Raw genomic sequence first — 13,877 nt, forward strand, 5'->3', positions numbered from 1 at the left:
AGTTCAACACCTAAATAATAAAGAGTTCCAGAAAGAGCAAACAAGAGAAAAATCAAAGCCCAGCCTAGTGGCTGAAACAGGCCCCCCTCCAAGACACGCCACTGGGAACCTTCACAAGAGTGGGAACACGAAAAGATCTTACAGCAAATGTCTAGCAAGAGAGAAATGCCACCTATAAAGGACCAGGAATCAGAATGGCTTTGAACTTCCAGAAGCCAACACCTGGAGGCCAGAGTACAATTCTATTCCCATTGTCTGTTTACCTGTCCTGCACCCAAAGGTTACTGTTGTAAAGCTTTACAGTACATCCTGACATCCAGGAGGGGCACTGTGTTCTTTTTCTTCAAAAACAGCCTTTAGCTCTGGGTCCCTTGCCCTTCCAAATGGTTTGATTCTGAATGTTAAATAAAATAAAATCCTAAAGGCTTTTTTTGCCTCTACTGAGAGAATCCTACAGTTTTTCTTAACTCTGTTAACATGATGGATTCCATTTTCAATTGTTATATCAACCATATATTTCTGGGAGAAAAATCCTTGGTCCTAATGTATTATTATTTTACATATTGCTGAATTCTATTGCAGAATGTTTTCAAAATGTCTGCATCTTGTGTTTATTAGGGATATTAGTTCTATGTATCTCTTCTTTTTTTATTTACTTTTTAAAGATTTTATTTATTCATTTTAGAGAGGAAAGAGAGAGAAGGGGGGGGGGGAGAGCAGGAAGCATCAACTCCCATATGTGCCTTGCCCAGGCAAGCCCAGGGTTTTGAACCGGCAGCCTCAGCATTCCAGGTCGACGCTTTATCCACTGCGCCACCACAGGTCAGGCCAGTTCTATGTATCTCTTCTGCTCTTTGTTCCCTTATTTTTCCCTGCCTTCTTCCAAATTTGAGAATTCTTTACTATTCCACTTGTCCCTTATTAACTTGAAAATTATAATCTTCCTATCCTTTAGTGGTTACCCTAGAAATTACATCATGTCTTCTTACTTACCAAAATCTATTATTAATGGGTAACTATACCCTCTTTCTAGGTAATATAAGAATTTTTAGAACAATTAAATTCCATTGTCACCCCATTCTTCTATATGGCACTGTTATCTGTTTTGTTTTTATATGTATTTCAAACTGAGTAACACATTTCTCTCATAAAATAATTGCCTGTATACTTATCCTTTTCATTGTTCTTCATTCCATTCTGCATCTCTGACCACCCATCTAGATCATTTTCCTTCTGCCTGAAGAATAGTTCACTTTCAGTTCACTAATTTTCTCTTCAATTGTACATAATCCTGATAAAAATCATTCAATGAGTTGTTTTTTTTTCTTTTTTGTATTTTTCTGAAGCTGGAAACGGGGAGAGACAGTCAGACAGACTCCCGCATGTGCCCGACCGGGATCCACCCGGCACGCCCACCAGGGGCAACGCTCTGCTCACCAGGGGGTGATGCTCTGCCCCTCCAGGGCGTCGCTCTGCCGCGACCAGAGCCACTCTAGCGCCTGGGGCAGAGGCCAAGGAGCCATCCCCAGTGCCCGGGCCATCTTTGCTCCAATGGAGCCTTGGCTGCGGGAGGGGAAGAGAGAGAACAGAGAGGAAGGAGGGGGGCGGGGTGGAGAAGCAAATGGGTGCTTCCCCTATGTGCCCTGGCCAGGAATCGAACCCGGGTCCCCCGCACACCAGGCTGACGCTCTACCGCTGAGCCAACCGGCCAGGGCCCAATGAGTTCTTATTTTCCATTAATCTACAGGTCAGTTCTGTAACAGATTTTTCATTCATTCTTAATTATCGACTTTTAGGTTGACAATTATTTCTTTTAGAACTTAAAACTATTTATTATTCCATGGTCTTCTAGCTTCTTTTTTTTTTTTTTTTTTTTTTTTTTTTTTTTTTTGAGAAATTAGTTGCCAATACATTGCTCTTTTGATAACAATGCCTTTTTTTCCTCCTCTGGTTGCTTTTTAAGATTTTTCTCTTTGGTTTTCAGATGTTGGCTGTGATAGGAATACGTGTGAAATTTTTATTTCCTATTATCTACGGTCACAGGGCTTCTTAAATCTGTAACTTAATATCTTTTATTCATGTTACAAAGTTCTGTTATTATCTTTTCTGCCTCCTTCTCTGTCCTTTATTTCTGTGACTCTGATTACATGGACCTTAGACCTTCTCATTTCATTCTCTTTGTATCTTTCTGTTTCTTTTTTAATTGAATTTATTGGGGTGACACTGGTTAACAAAATTATACTGGTTTCAGGTGCACAATTCCACAACACATTCTCTCTCTTCTATAACCATCTTTTTGTCTCTCTGTGGTTCAGTCTGTATGTTATCTTCTTTTTAATATATATAATTTATTATTGTTATTATTTTATTGATTTTAGTGGAGAGGAAGGGGAAGAGAGAGACAGGAACATTGATCTGTTCCTGTATGTGCACTGACCAGGGATTGAACCAGCAACCTCTGTGCTTTAGAACTATGCTCTAACCAACCAAGCTGTCCAGCCAGGGCCTGTATGTTATCTTTTTTTTTTTAACAGGGACAGAGAGAGAGTTAAAGAGAGGGATAGAAAGGGATAGACAGGAATGGAGAGAGATGAGAAGCAACAATCATTAGTTTTTCGTTGCAACACCTTAGTTGTTCACTGATTGCTTTCTCATATGTGCCTTGACCACAGGCCTTCAGCAGACCAAGTAACCCCTTGCTCGGGCCAGCGACCTTGGGTCCAAGCTGGTGAGCTCAAACCAGACGAGCCCGCGCTCAAGCTGGTGACCTTGGGGTCTCGAACCTGGGTCCTCCGCATCCCAGTCCGACGTCCTATCCCCTGCACCACTGCCTGGTCAGGCATTATCTTCTTTTTTAAAAAAAAATTTTTATTTTATTTTATTTATTCATTTTAGAGAGGAGAGAGAGAGGAGAAAGACAGAGAGAGAGAGAGAAGGGGGGAGGAGCTGGAAGCATCAACTCCCATATGTGCCTTGACCAGGCAAGCCCAGGGTTTCGAACCGGCGACCTCAGCATTTCCAGGTCGATGCTTTATCCACTGCGCCACCACAGGTCAGGCAGGCATTATCTTCTGATCCATCTTCCAGTTCACTAATTTTCTCTTCAGTTGCACCTAATCTCCTGATAAAATCATTCATTGAGTTCTTCTTTTCTTTTCATCTACAGGTCAGCTGTATAACAGATTTTTCATTTGGTTATTATATACTTCTCTAGCTCTCTGCTGATTTTCCCACTTCATTTCCTTGAGTACTGCTCAAGGAACAGTGAGTACTGATAGTTTTCAACATGTGTATGGTAATTCCAATTTGGAGCTCATCCCAGTCTGCTTCAACTATGATGTTTCCGCTAGCTATTTATGTAACATGATCAGTCAGTCATTATATGTGCAAAATTGTTTGTAGAAATAACCTGAGGCCTCGAATAATGTTGTATTCTTTGAATGATGGTACATGTGCTCTGGCAAGCAGCTAAGGGTACCATTAATTCCATAACACCTTAATCTAACTTGAGTTTGTCTTCTTTTGGCCTGCGCTCACTCCTATGTCTTTGAGGTTCCAACTCAGAAGAAGGGATTCACTATACCCATTCTCTGTTTATAACTCCAATTCCTATCTTCCTAGCCCCACAAGGCTATCAAATGCAATTCTCAGCCTCTCAGTTGCCCAGATAGGACTAAATACAGACTCAAATGCCAAAGTCTGGTACCACCCAAGACCTGTGTTCTCACATAGATCCTGGCCTACTAGGTGTTCACTAGCTTCTTAAGCTATACAGTGCTTTCAACCAGAGATATGTTCTTAACATGTTCACCTGTTTTTTTTTTAAATTTTTATTTATTTATTTATTTTTTTACAGAGACAGAGAGTGAGTCAGAGAGAGGGATACACAGGGACAGACAGACAGGAATGGAGAGAGATGAGAAGCATCAATCATTAGTTTTTCATTGCGCGTTGCAATATCTTGATTGCTTTCTCATATGTGCCTTGACCGCGGGCCTTCAGCAGACCAAGTAACCCCTTGCTGGAGCCAGCGACCTTGGGTTCAAGCTGGTGGGCTTTTCCTCAAACCAGATGAGCCCACACTCAAGCTGGCGACCTCGGGGTCTCGAACCCGGGTCCTCTGCATCCCAGTCCGACGCTCTATCCACTGCGCCACCGCCTGGTCAGGCTTTGTTCACCTTTTTAAGGTGCCTTCAGAAAGAGAGTTGTTCTTGATTGTCAGAAGAGGAAGTCTCCGTATCTACTTTTTACCCACTTTTAGACATAGTTTCAGGATAGTACACCCAAAGCAGATACATCTACATATACATGGAAACAGAGATTATCAGCATAGACACAATTGCCCACGGAAAGTGTTAAGTACACAGAACCCAGGGCAGAGTCATGAAAAAAGTAACCTCTACAGAGTAGCTAAAGAAGAAAACAAAATTAACTTTTAACCAACTTTACTGTTTCAGACTGTTATGGACTGAGTTGTGCCCTCCCCCCAATTCCTAGGTTGAAGCCCTATATAACTTCACTGTGAGGTATTGGGAGATAAGGCCTTTAAGGAGTTCATTCAAGTCAAATACAGTTGTAAGGGTGGAGCTGTAATACAATAAAACTGGTCTCCTTATAAGAGGAAGGGACACCAGGAGTGTATACACACAGAGAAAAGGCCATGTGAGCACACAGCAAGAAGGCAGCCATCTGCAAGCCAAGGAGAAAGGCCTCATGGGAAACCAATCCTGCCAGCACCTTGGTTTTGGACTTCCAGCCTCCAGAACTGTGAGAAAATGAATTTGTTGTTTAAGTCACCCAGCTTGTGGCATTCTGTTATGGAAGTCCAAGCAGACTAACATCCAGACAGTGTACATCACCTGAACAATGTGGGAAAGCTTACTGAGACATCACTGGTACCAGAAACAGTGCCACAAATCCAGTGTCACCGAAATCCACAAGTGGGGCCTTACGAGTGGCTTCCACAAGGAATCCCAGGAAAACCGCAGTGAAAAGGTAAACACCGTGCTGCAGAAGGCGGCTAGGAAGGCAAGGGCTTTGGAGAACAGGTTATCTCAAATGGTCGTCCTTCCGTCTTCAGTCGACTGTGGCAGGAGATCGTACAAGGGAACAAGGCACACACTCTCGGCCAGGAAATGAAGCTCGCCAGGGCCCCAGACTCTACGATAATTCTCCCACAGGTCTCTCCTATAGCCCCTACCACCATTATCACCATGTGTGAAATCAGGATCTTCACTGGGGTCCTCACTAACACCCCGTCACCCACAGCTCATCAGCAACCTTCAGCGAGACGCTCAGTCCCCCTGGAGGGTGGAAGCAGCACGGAGCACGGCGAGCGAGCACACAGACGCACGAGCATGTCATCCCGAACCCAGACCAGCACGTCCTGGCTGGTGCATGGCTACCCGCCTCCCGTGCCCGCCCTCCCCAGGCCCTGTCACCACAGTGACTGGGAGACTCTGGTTCTCCTCCGACACTCACCAGTGGAAGTGTGCACCCTCCCTGTCCCAGCGCCCTTCACAAAGTGGACTCTTCCCAACCTCTCTCATCTAGAGTTTCTAGAGGGGAGGAGACGCTCACAGGTCACTTACTACAGAGGACCACCAGCCATCTCACCTAGCTTTGGGCCCCATTGCCATCAGCTGGGTAGCCTCAAAGAAATAAATAAAACGAAAAACCATACAGCCATTTCTCAGTCTCTATTAAAATTTTAAACAAACATATCCTACAACCCAGAAAATTATTCTTCTTGTCACCTATCCTAAAGAAACAATCTGTATACTTGTACACGATCAGAGAGTCCATCAGTAAGAGACAAGTTAAGGCCCTGGCCGGTTGGCTCAGCGGTAGAGCGTCGGCCTGGCGTGCGGGGGACCCGGGTTCGATTCCCGGCCAGGGCACATAGGAGAAGCGCCCATTTGCTTCTCCACCGCCCCCCCTCCTTCCTCTCTATCTCTCTCTTCCCCTCCCACAGCCAAGGCTCCATTGGAGCAAAGATGGCCCGGGCGCTGGGGATGGCTCCTTGGCCTCTGTCCCAGGCGCTAGAGTGGCTCTGGTCGTGACAGAGCATCACCCCCTGGTGGGCAGAGCATCGCCCCTGGTGGGCGTGCCGGGTGGATCCCGGTCGGGCGCATGCGGGAGTCTGTCTGACTGTCTCTCCCCGTTTCCAGCTTCAGAAAAATACAAAAAAAAAAAAAAATGTAGTCCATATATTCAAACTCTGAACTTGTACACAGCTCTTAGAAAGACTGAGGTAGAGCCACATGGATTGGAAAGAAGGCCCAAACATCTCTCTGGATGAGAGGTTTGGAAGCGCTTTTCACGGCAAAGCAGACAGGATTGCACTGCTCTGGGTCTCCTTCTTCCCCCAAGTGGCCCTCCAGCTGCAGGGCCCAGAAGAGGACCCAGGCCAGGTGTGAAACCAGAATTCATCTAACTTTCTTGCTCTATTTTCTAAGCCTCTGAGCAGATGAACGCTGAACCCTCTTGTCCTCAGGGCACAGAGAAACTGGACCTCCTTATGAGACTTGAGCCACAGGGCTCCCTTCTAACTCACACCCCACCCAAGCCAACAGTTCCAAGTGGGGACCCTGGTGTGCCTGGCAGGTGAATACCTGAAGGGAATGTCAAAACTTGGGCGAGCCTGACCAGGCGGTGGTGCAGTGGATAGAGCATCGGACTGGGATGGGATGCGGAAGACCCAGGTTCGAGACCCCGAGGTTGCCAGCTTGAGCACGGGCTCATCTGGTTTGAGCAAAAGCTCACCAGCTTGAGCCCAAGGTTGCTGGCTCAAGCAAGGGGTTACTTGGTCTGCTGAAGGCCCGCGGTCAAGGCACATATGAGAAAGCAATCAATGAACAACTAAGGTGTTGCAATGCACAACGAAAAACTAATGATTGATGCTTCTCATCTCTTCGTCCCTGTCTATCCCTCTCTCTGACTCTCTCTCTCTGTCTCTGTAAAAAAAAAAAGGAAAGAAAAACAAACTTGGGCGAGAAGAAAATTCTCCTAAAGCACATAAAGATAGGTTTTCTTAACCCCTGGCTACCAGTCCAGGACTCTGAGAACTCGTGCATGCTTCCTGAATCAATGGCTGGGGTGGGGAGGGGTCTGGGGGGCTGTCAATGACATTTGGACATAAAAAGGCATTGTCCTCATACCTGAAAACAGTGTGCACCACTCTGCAAGCCAGAAGGAAAAATCATCCTAGCATCAACACTCAAGAGAGTCAGCTTCCAAATCAGCCTCCTGTTTTCATTGGTTCAGGTCTAGGAGGCAAACAAGGGCCCCTCCCTCTCCTTAGATGGACAGACAACAGCTGGTCTGGTCACATCTTCTGAAATGCTCGGCCACAAAACCCGGGAAGCAGCCTCCTCCATCCTCCAGCCAAGGGCTTGGGTTTCCAACCAGCCTTCCTTTTCCTTCCCCAGAACTAATTTTAGCCTCCTTGGTTGTCAGAGTAGAACTGAAATAGTGGACAGAGAAACGTTTGCAAACAAGAAAGAGCATGAGCTCACCTCACAAAACATCTCATCTCCAGCCCAGAAACCGGCCTGAGAGAAGACCCGCTGTGTGGCAAGCCGGGCCCCTAGAGAAGGTCCCCTTGGGAGGAGGGATGCACGACGGCCCAGTGGGACGGGCTCCCTTTCCAACACCAGCTGCAAGCGATCACGTGTACCTGAATGAAGACACGCAGGTAGGGCTGCCAGGCTCCCCGAGTCTGGAAAAGGCACTTGTATGTGCAGAGCGAGCCTGGAATAACCAGGGCAAAGCACATGGCTCAAGGTGGAAAGCCATGATTGATCCTGAGCCAGGAGGAGGCATGGATGACCCTCAAATATCCCAAGCTGCATTACCAGCTGATTTCAAGAACCCACCATTGTCTTAAGCAAAGACATCACTGGGAAACATTAAAAAAAGACTCGGAAGAAGATGTAAGCATCTCCTCTCCCCCATCCCCACTCCCATCCCCATCTAACCACCTGGGCATTCAGAAGCGGTGCCACCTCTCAGGCTGGGTGGTGAAGAAAGACAACCCCCAAAGGAAGCCCTAAACCAGGGGTGGGTGTCCATTCCAGGACAAGGAATTGGTGATAGAACGAGAGGGAAGGAATAGAAGACAAAGAATTCCGAGAGGGCAACCGAGCTCCTTTGGAAAGACCCCAAAAGTGATGGAACTAGCAAGTCTCAACCCAGCAAGCAAGCCTTTTACATAAGCCCTTCACACCCCAGGGATGCGAAGTACCTGGGAACTGAGGCTTTTAAGCTTGGGGGGTGCTTCCGCCCACCCCACGCCGGGGTCTGTAATCAGTTCCCAATGCAGCAGGCTATGTCTTGCTGAGATCAGAGCAGAGCCCCCCAGAAAGCACTTCCTAGCAGAGCTGGCAGGACAGGAGCAGCCAAGAACAAACACAGCAAACAGGCGCCCCTAGAAATCAACCCCTTGGTTCGGGGCCTCCAGGGCCGGCAGGGCAGGGGCAGCTGTATCTACACCTCCCCAGGTCCAGAGGAGGAAGCCTGGCTCTGCCCTCCCAACTCTGAGGCCAGGGTAGAGACCTGTGCCCATACCTTTGGGGAGAGGCTGCCCCCTTGCTCTGGCGTCCCCAGACTCGGACTCGGACTCGGAGCTCCAGGTCCACAGCTGCTCCTCCGGGCGCCACGCCGCTGGCCCGCTCGGGGGAAAGGGCATGCCGGCGTCAGGCTACAAGTAGCGCCGGCGCTGCTCTGGGCCCACGCGGACAGCCCGAGCTCCAGCGGCTCCCGGGCCCCAGCAGCAGGCCTGTGCTGACATTCTGCGCGTGTGGGAGGGAGCGGCGCGAGTGCAAACCTCAAGGCGGCGGTCAGAGGCAGGTGGGCGGGTGCGGGCGGGCAGGCTGCCCAGCCATCCACAACCGCCGCCTCCCTGAAACCCGAACCACTTCTGGGAAAACTCAAGGACGCCAGGATTCTCCTCGGTGGCCAGCGGTACTCCAGAACCACTAGTTTCCAACCAAACTCTCCCAGCTGAGCAGGTTTAGCGAGGCACTGACTCGCCTCGCCTTTCAGGAAAAGCTCACCTCCGCCCCTGGATCCAATGGGGTAGCCGTGGGGGCAGGCCTTAGCCACAAAGGCCACCTCGCACGACTGTCTCTTTAAAAAGCGTGAGAACATTTCGATGGGGGGGGGGGTCTCAATCTGAGGTGATTTTGCACCCCCTCTGCCCAGACATTTGGCAATGCCTGGAGGCATTTTTGGTTGTCATGATTGGAAGTGCTACTAGCATTTTTAGTGGGTACCAGGGATGCTATTAAACATCCTACAGAGTACAAGAGAGCATCCCACACACACACATCCCATACACACATCAAAGAATCATCGGCTCCAAACTGTCAACAGCGTCAAGGCTGAGAAAGCCTGTGCTAGAATGAGGCCCACCGAGCCATGACCCCCCCCTGAAGGCTATCCAGTGCCCTTCTATCCAGTATTACCCAGACCAGCACCCCCACAACCCCATATCCCAGGCTACGGTAACAGAACACGAACTGCAAGTGGATCCACATTCTGCCCTGATGTCCTGTGGTCCCCACTCGTACTCCTCTGAGCTCCAAGGCCAGGAGCTAAATGTACTGGCATTCAGGGAAGGGCCTCCTGGAAGAAGAGGACGAGGAGGAAGAGGGGGAGACCAGAGCCGGAATGTAAACATTGGACATAATCTGAACAAAAAGCAGAAGTAAAGGGGAAATCATTTCCAGTGACTAGCCCAAGGTGGGTATGGAACAAGGCCAATACCCCCCCCCCCCATCCAAGAACAGCAATTTCCCCCTCAGGTTCAATGGGTACATGCAAGGCGGCCAGGACAGTTTTCTGGTATCCGTGCAGAACAGCAGCAGCAAATATAAGTGTGTGTGCATGCGTGCACATACACACACTTATTTGTATTTTCCTGGGGAAAGGGTCCACATCTTTCTTCAGATTCTCAGAGAAGCCCATGATACAAAGGACTGCAGTATAGGACGGGGGCCTCTTTACTGGGGTCCTTGAAAAGGAAGATCCTTCACTGAAGAGCCGGGGAAAGCCCGGTGCTACCTGGAGGTCTCCATGCCTAAAAAAAACCCCGACGCAGTACACTACAGAGGCCATGACGTTCCAGGTCTTGTTTTCACCCAGATGTAGGGCCTGGAAAAACAGGCAAGTTGCTCACATGATGTACCTTGAAAGAGCCTCTAACACAGGGGTCGGGAACCTATGGCTCGTGAGCCAGATGTGGCTCTTTTTTTTTTTTTTTAACTCTGTGGGTTTTTGGGGGTTTTTTTATTTTTAATTTTATTTATTCTTTTTTTTTTTATTAGAGAGAGAGAGAGAGAGAACAGGGGGAGGAGCTGGAAGCTTCAACTCCCATATGTGCCTTGACCAGGCAAGCCCAGAGTTTTGAACCGGCGACCTCAGTATTCCAGGTCGACACTTTATCCACTGCGCCACCACAGGTCAGGCCAGATGTGGCTCTTTTGATGGCAGCATCTGGCTTACAGACAAATCTTTAATTAAAAAATAATAACATTAAAAATATAAAACATTATCATGTATTACAATCCATTCATTTCCTACTGCTCATGTTCATCGTTGCGGGTGGCTGGAGCCAAGCACAGCTGTCCTCCGGGACAACACCAAATTTTTATTGGATAATGCATACCGTACATGGGTCGTTGTATGGCTCTCACGGAATTACATTTTAAGATATGTGGCGTTCATGGCTCTCTCAGCCAAAAAGGTTCCCAATCCCTATGCTAACAGCTGAGGAGGGTACCCAGTCCTCCTGAAGGGCAGCCTAGCCAGCAAGACAGGGCAGAGTCTGGAGTGCCCAACAGGAACAAGGACAGGAAGGGGACAATACCCTTCCCTGTAGAGGGGCATTAATGGCCTGTAGCTCTGTGGTCTGCATCCTTGACGGCTACCATTTACACTGAGCCTGAGTGTCACTTCCCTTATACAGTATACACACACTTCTCTCCCCGGGAAATGGACGTTGGGTCAGAATACAGTATACACACACTTCTCTCCCCGGGAAATGGACGTTGGGTCCGCGTAGCCAGCCTGAGGGCAGGCGAGGGAAAGAGGAGGCAGACCTGCACTTCATAAAGAACAGATGGGAGTCAGATCCCCCTCCGCAGCCAGTGGCTCCTGACATTCCACTCAGAACACTCTCCACGTGGCCCTACAGGCCCCGACCTGAGCCCCAAGCACAGTACAGAGACAGACGGCAGGAGCTCCTGTGGAATATACAGATGTGTCCACCTAGATGTGGGGTAGCACTTCCAACAGGTTCTCAAAGGTCAGAGCAGTGGCCGCCAGAGGAATGGTTGGTGTGACTACAAGAAATAATCAGTGACACACAAACCTCCCAGCTTCTTCCCAGGGCAGGAACACAGGTGACTGAATTTCGGTCTAACTCCAGCTGCCCCACTCTGCAGGGCACTGCCCAAACCAGGAGGGAGTACGGGAGGAAAGAGGCTGGGTGGGGGTAGGACCCAACCTGCCTACCTAACCTGTGTGAGAGGTGAGGGCTGGTGAGACCACACTCAGACAAATGAGAGGGTTCCCAAATCCCAGGAATGTCCAGGAGGATTCTAGAGACAGCCAGGTGAGCTCTGCGTGCCTATTAAGTCAGCATGCTGCCATCCTCCCCTCTACAAGCCAATACCTCCCTTTCCTTAGGAAAAACAATCTCAAAGCAGCACTTAAAAGGGACCCGGGGCAGAGAGGGAAACAAATCCAATACCACTTTGCCTCCACCGCACAGGAAATGGCTCCAAAGGAGTCATGATGCTCCCTTCCAGGGTGCCTAGGTACCAGCGAGGAGGTCTCTATCCTCTGGTCCCTACGCTGTGGCTAAGAAGCACCAAGCCCCACAGAGAGAGAACGCGCTTGCTTTGATGTAGACAGACAGCTAAGTCAAGCAACTGTGCAAAAGAGACAGGCAGAGCGGGGGTGGGATGGAGATCCCGGATCCCCACCCCCGCACAGCGCGGGGTTCCCAGTCCCGCCCCTGCACGCCCGACCCCGCCCTTCGCGGGTTTCCCAGACTCCGCGCGGCTGCCACCGCGGGCAGCTAGGGACCCGCGCTGCATGTGTAATGGGGGTTGGGAACAAAGACGCGCAGGACCCGGCGCTCAAGCTGCCGCGTATCAGCCGCCCGACGGCCTCGGACTTCTCCCAGGAGCTTCAGTGCACGACTCCTCACGCTTCCCAGGGCTACCCAGAGCCAACCAGAGCGTGGCCCTGGCCCCTGCTGCGAGCCCCCGCAACGCTAAAAGAGGGAAATGGGTGCTCCCGCATTAGGGGAAAAAGCGCCTTCCCCGTAGAAGTCCGCATATATACACCCGCACAGACTCAACCACACGCGCGCGAGCCAAACGCTAGTCCCGCGGGTCATCCACCCCCACCCCCGCCACGTGCTTCCTGGAGGCCAAAAGGAACAGGGACCTGTTGGTTTTCCTTCGCGCCCCACCTCCCCTCCCAGGAGCCCAAAGCAAAGCGGTCCCGCGGGGTGGCTGCACCTCGCGCTCTAGGGCCCGCAGCGGGGAAAGCGGGCGCAGGTGGGAGCGGGTGCCAGCGGCCCGCTTTGCGCGGAACGCGACGCGGGGGCTCCTCCGAGCAATGAAAAACAAACACCCTTCGCTACAATTAGTAACTGAGGGTCGCGTAGCCCTCCCCATAGCTGCTGCTGCACCTACAATCCTGCCACCCCGAATTAGATCCGCCCGCCCCGCTTGGCTAGGTTCCCCACGCTCAGGCTTTCCTCTCACTCTCCCTGGGTTCCCCGCGCCCACGTAGCCCGAACCCCGACCCTGGGGCTCCGGATCCAGGCCCCCCCATCGTGGGGTCGCCTCTGCGAACCGGAACCTACAGCTCGCCGCACAGTCAACAACGTCCCCACAAGATCAGATAGCGGGACGGCGAGCGCGTCCCCCGTCCCCGCCCCAGGAGGTGCAAGCTGGGTGCAGGTGGCGCGGCAAGGAGGCCGCGGGCCCGCCTTTTGTTGGTAAACACCGCGCGCCGCCCGAGGCCGGCCCCGCGCGCCCTCCCCGCACCCCCCACGCTGCGCCCAGTCCTTACCCGCGCACAGCGATCCCCAGAGGAGGGCGAGGGCCGCCCAGGGCGCCGTCATGTTCCGCGGCGCCGCCCCGCGGACACCCGGAGCCCGCGGGCAGGGCCGCGCGGCGCTCCCGGGGCGCGCAGGGCCCGGCGGCGGCCGCGTTCTCCTTCCCGCTCCTTCCTTCGGTCTCGTTCCCCGCGCGCTTCCTGCGCCTTCGTCCCCGAGCAGCGTGCGGGCTCCAAGGGCCGAGCGGCGGGGCCGGGCTCAGGGCCGCTGCGGTCGGCACAGGCTGCGGCCCGGGCTCCGGGGCGACGCGGGGGCCGGGGGGCGGCGGCGGGGCGCGGGCCGGGGTGCGCCCGACTCAGGCATAGCGCGGCGGGGCTGGGCCCGGGCCCCGGGCGCAGGGGCCGAGTCCGGAGGGGCCATGAACTGGGGGAGGGGTGGGGGGGAGGGGAGCTGAACCGAGTCCAAAATGGCTCCTGAGCCGCGGCCGCGGAGACGAGCCAGCGGGGAAACCCGGATGTTGGATACAAAGAGCCGGGCGAGCTGGGCGGGGAGGGGGAGGGGAGGCGGGCCCTCCGGCCGCGTGGTCCGCGCCCCCCTTAGGGGCGGGACCCCAGAGAAACAACAACAAGGAGGCCCCGCCTCCCGCCCGCGCCCTCCCAGGGGAGGCGAAGAAACCGCCAGATAGGAGCTCTGGGTTAGGTGCGCTTCAGAGGTGACGGTCCTGGACCACTTGACCCCGGGACCCCGTGAGCACCAAACCCTGAATCCTTGCTTCGCACGCTGGAGCCCACGCTCCCGA

At 51.9% G+C, this 13,877-nt stretch overlaps 1 protein-coding gene across 3 annotated transcripts in view; it reads right to left on the reverse strand.

Annotated features, from left to right (window-relative positions):
• The window catches only part of ACVR2B (activin A receptor type 2B), a 40,589-nt gene extending 27,225 nt beyond the window's left edge, over nucleotides 1–13,364 (reverse strand). For 2 of the 3 annotated variants that reach the window (XM_066351521.1, XM_066351520.1), the window contains exon 1: nucleotides 8,569–8,773. In XM_066351521.1, coding sequence (XP_066207618.1) covers nucleotides 8,569–8,689 — 121 coding nt within the window. In that variant the 5' untranslated portion in view covers nucleotides 8,690–8,773. Of the gene's footprint in view, nucleotides 1–8,568; nucleotides 8,774–13,092 lie in introns of those variants that run through there. The other variant, XM_066351522.1, reaches the window with a different exon arrangement.
• Nucleotides 13,365–13,877: the final 513 nt, after the last annotated feature.

Source organism: Saccopteryx leptura, chromosome 10 (genome assembly GCF_036850995.1).
Source record: "Saccopteryx leptura isolate mSacLep1 chromosome 10, mSacLep1_pri_phased_curated, whole genome shotgun sequence".
In the NCBI taxonomy this organism is placed as follows: Eukaryota; Metazoa; Chordata; class Mammalia; order Chiroptera; family Emballonuridae; genus Saccopteryx; species Saccopteryx leptura.